General features: G+C 35.7%; 1 protein-coding gene across 1 annotated transcript; it reads left to right on the top strand.

Annotated features, from left to right (window-relative positions):
- Positions 1–438: 438 nt before the first annotated feature.
- Positions 439–4,738, top strand: LOC140135974 (uncharacterized). Its single transcript, XM_072157679.1, has 2 exons — positions 439–666; positions 1,936–4,738. Exons 1-2 carry the CDS (start codon positions 491–493, stop codon positions 2,198–2,200), a joined length of 441 nt encoding a protein of 146 aa, XP_072013780.1. The 5' UTR covers positions 439–490; the 3' UTR covers positions 2,201–4,738.
- The last annotated feature ends 230 nt before the right edge of the window (positions 4,739–4,968 follow it).

Here is a 4,968-nt window from a genome sequence, read left to right as displayed (position 1 = left end):
GAGACTGATTTTTCGCGTTGCAAAGTTTTTAGGCTTTCACGTGAATGCAGCAAACAAAACATAAATAGCCGATTTTCACATACATTTATTTTCTTTATTATACTCAAAAAAAGTTCAAAGAAAACAAAATGACCAAAAAAAAATCGTAATTTAATGAGCGTCATTCTTTCTCCAAAATTAAAAATTGGGTCAAATAATAGAAATAAACAAAGTCATCGGTCATTGACAGATACATATCTCTCAATTTTGTTACCATGGGGATGTAAACAACTTGCATGAGGTGACTCAACGATGACAAACATTTTCTCTTTGTTGTTGCCTGAATATTCTACTTTCTTCCAAAAATGGGGAAAACGTTACAAATTCGCAATAATAAACTGTTATTATTTACCACTTTCTTGTTGCTAGGAAGCAGTTTAATAACTTCAATTTATCATGTTTATGTGCAAGACACTTGAATAAGTCAATTCATACATATGTAGTATCCAAAATGGAAGGCACCGTTGTGGATTTCTCATACTTTATGGCCAGTTTAGAGGTTTTGGAGCAAAAAGTTACTCGCGCCAAAAAAATGCAAGATACTTTGAGAGTCCAGGTGTTGATGTTTGAGAATCAAATTGCCAAGATGAGGACATTGTTGAGGGTGATGATGCTGACGCGGCGAAGGTGAGACTGCACTTTTACTTTTAATCAAATGTTCGCATTGGCCTACAAACACATCAAAAAACAGTTAAGGCTAATGAAATTCAATGATTCAGTGAAATATGAGGTCAAGATTTCATTATTCATTATTTTGGAAAATTTCATTATTGTCATTAGTTTCATTTATATGGCTATTACCTATATTGTTGATGAAAGACCATCTCAAAACAGGTATTAATGCTTAGATCATCATTACAGACATTTTGCAACAGATTGAGAAAAGATTTGAATTTTTTAAAATTAAAATGAAAAGAAATTTGCAATTTTACAATTTTACATTGATCATTTCATAGCGATTGTGTAGAAGAATTCAAATATCACAGATAAACTTCAGTAGGTCCTGTGGTTCTTGAGTTATGTTGTAAGGAGGGCTGAAACAACTACACTTTTGTAAAACGTATGTATACATAACTCATTAACAACAATAAATCAAGCAAGTTTTCAAAGTATATGATTTGTAGAATGAACTTTTGCAAAACATCAAAGTGTTATTTTTCAATAATATATTGATTTAGATAATGAAAATCGATTTTTACTGCTTCGACCAACAATACCTGGTCTACCCTTAACGGCACACATTGGAAATGCTTGTTTCCCAGGAAAACGGACAACAGACCAGACTATGATCAGACGGTATACACATGAGTAGGTTTATTTGTCCTCGAAGGCATAGGCCTAGATAATCTTACAAATATGAGCTAACGTTCCCCTGGGCCATTTCAATGTGCCATAGACTGCACTTGAACTGGTATCTACTCAGTTCATAGGCGTAGATCCCTGGGGGATGTAGATAACCTCCCCCCCCCCAAATATTTTGCTAGGGGGGTGGTCCATACAATCATCCCCAATGTTGACGCCTGTATGTGGGTTTCTGACAAAATTAACCTCATATTTGGCCATTTTAGCCTAAAAAGTGCACATTTTTCGCGCTTTTGCGTCATATAACCAGTTTAGCTTCATGTCAAAAAAGACGTTTAAGGGATGAAATCAAAACTCGACCGCCGGTTGACCGCCGGTTACCTCAGCGGTTGAACCGCGTTTAGAACAAGAAACCGGCTCAAACCGGACGGAACAGCCCAGTCCGCCGGTCGAGTTTTGATTTCATCCCTAACTTCTAAAAGGAAATGACTCACGCTACGCCACAACAGACCAGAACGGTCTCGGAAGACGTTTGAGCATTGGATTCGTCTACAAATAACACTTTTCCAATATTATTATTTTTTTCTTACGCAGGACTTCCTCAGCAGATGAGCTGGGAGTCTGCAAGCCGTATTTGGTACACAATATTGGATGGAGCGTCAACAACAACCCGGTGACTTGTCCTGAATCAACTCTCTTTGAAAACGCAAGTACAGACAAGGAACACGTGACTAGGGAACGACTGAAAATGAAGTCTACCATGTCTAAGTCTGACTTGGAACCTGTTGCTACAACCGGCGTTTACTCTTCGCCCAGAGGATCGCTGATTTATGTGGAAAAGGTGTATGGAAACGACTGAAAATAAGACTATATTACAAGGAAATTACTGGAGAAATTTTGGAGAAACAACTTGCCATCATTGATAAGGACGCTGTTCTGAATTTAAGCTGTGGCATTGAAGCTGAGTTATTTGGAGCTATTTGGAGAGTTTGTAAAATATATAAAGAAATGTGGAAGAAGTACTTGAAACTGATGCATTTTATATACACAATAATATTATTCGATATCAAATGGTGATATTCACTACTACTGTAATATTCAACTGCATTAGCCTCAGAGATGTACCTTTTTATGTTTATATTAATAGATATAGCTTTTTAAGTACTTCACAAAATAGAAAAAAAGGTTTGCAAGTTTATCTTTGTATATAGTTTGTGTAATTTACGTTATCAAAGTTTGAATAAGTAAAACGCAAAGAAAAATACGTCATTTTTTCTAACAAAAAGAGATTTGTAGCATTTACAACGGGCGTAATGTTGTTATACAGCGGCTTTTCAACAAAAATATTTGTACCGTAATATAAAGTTCCGTATTTAATAGTGTAAATACTGAGAAAATATTGTATAATTCTGACACCAATAATGGTGTAAAATGGGTGCATCAGATGGTCAAATTGATACCATTAAGAGTGTATGTAGCTGGAATGAAAAACCGACCATCAATTGAAAATTTTGGCCTTTCATATTGAAGATATACATATCACCCCAAAGACATAGATTTTTTACTATACATTTTTGGTGTCTTGGGTAAAAAATCTATATCTTTAATACGAAAGGTCAAAATTACATCCCAGCTACACACACTTTAAGTAGGGGGCCTACATATCATTAGGTTTAACGATTTACTTCGATTCAAAATACAATTCGATATGTCTGATGTGCTCTCAGGTCCTACAAAAAAAATACGTGAAAACGTCGCTATCCGGGCCCTTAAGGCAGTGTTCGAAATATGCCTCAAAAAGTTACAGGTCAGCCGGGCTTGACCTTAAAAAGTTACCGGGCAGCCGGGCCGGCAACTAGATGCCAAGCAGAAAAGTTACCGGCCAGGCCAAAAAGTTACAGGCCAATGGCCGGCTGACCGGCCCTATTTCGAACGCTGCCTTAAGGGACATATCACTACGCTCCAATTGAAATACCTATTATAAGGTAAAATAAGTTTCTGGTTTGAAAGTTACTATTGAATTTCTTTAAAATATAAAGTAATAATCTATCTCATCATGCCTTTTCGGGAAGTCGACTTGATAATGAGATATCTTATGTTACCTTGTAGACTTGTCAAAATATTTTACCGTGTCTAAATAATGTCATCATGTCGACAAAATTATCTCACCATGTCGACATGATTATTTCACCATGTCGACATAATCATTTCAAAATCTCACTATATCAACATAATTATCTCACATGTCAAAATAATTATACGAATTACCATCACGACATGATCATCTCACCATGTCGACATAATTATCTCACCATGTCAACATTATTATCTCACCATGTCGACATAATTATCTCACTATGTCGACATAATTATCTCATCATGTCGACATAATTATCTCACCATGTCGACATAATTATCTCACCATGCCGACATAATTATCTCACCATGTCGACATAATTATCTCACCATGTCGACATAATTATCTCACCATGTCGACATAATTATCTCACAATGTCGACATAATTATCTCACCATGTCGACTTGGCAAGATATCATCTTGCATTCTGGATGGCACTTAAAACGTTCCGTAGCTCCCTGCTGGACATAATTATCTCACTATGTCGACAATTATTTCACCATGTCTACATAATTATCTCACTATGTCGACATAATTATATCACCATGTCGACATAATTATCTCACCATGTCGACATAATTATCTCACCATGGCGACATAATTATATCACCATGGCGACATAACTATCTCACTATGTCGACTTGGCAAGATATCATCTTGCATTCTGGATGGCACTTAAAACGTTCCGTAGCTCCCTGCTGGTCAGTCGGAGGGAATGTTTCCGAGTTTCAAAATGTAAATAAAAATACGCTTCAAACATTCTTCATCATCTTCCGGTTATGTACAGTATTTCATCGTTTTTTTACATGTAACTTTAATACAATATCAACAGTACTATACACAGTTGTGTGCAATAACAATTTTGAGAAAGATTTATAGAAATATATAGTAATATAAACATTATAAATATGTTTTGTAAAGAAAGTTTTGTTTTTGTTTTGTATGCTTCCTTTCCAACAGGGAATAAAGTTGTCGAGAAAACTTCTGAAAACAGAAGTAGTGAGTTTTTAGTAAACTATCGTCACTGGGCGGGAAAACCCTCATAAGTAGGCCTACCTTTTACCCTTGAACATGGATAAAGCAACATCTTCAATATAAAGTCTACACCTACAAGGCTTTATCCATGTTCAAGGGCCAAAAGTAAATATGAGGTGTTTCCTGCATGTACTTTTGGCCCTTGAACATGGATGAAGCAACCTCTTCAATATAATAAAGTCTGCACCTACAAGGCTTTATCAATGTTCAAGGGCCAAAAGTACATATGAGGTTTTTCCCGCCTAGTGACGCTATATTGTTACTCTGAGCTCTTTGATAAAATAATGTACTTTTTCATAAGTTACACATTGTTTTGTTTATTTCTTGGGATACTCAATCACTCACTTGAAAACATAATTAATCATCTGTTCTTCCTTGAGGCCAGTTAATTTCACAAATTAGGCAACATTTTTTATTTCAGTTGAAATCCATACACTCAAACATTGAGACAAACA

This window comes from Amphiura filiformis, chromosome 2 (genome assembly GCF_039555335.1).
Source record: "Amphiura filiformis chromosome 2, Afil_fr2py, whole genome shotgun sequence".
Lineage (NCBI taxonomy): Eukaryota > Metazoa > Echinodermata > Ophiuroidea > Amphilepidida > Amphiuridae > Amphiura > Amphiura filiformis.
The sequence above is the reverse complement of the archived record's forward strand: the minus strand, read 5'-3'. Positions and strand labels throughout refer to the sequence as shown.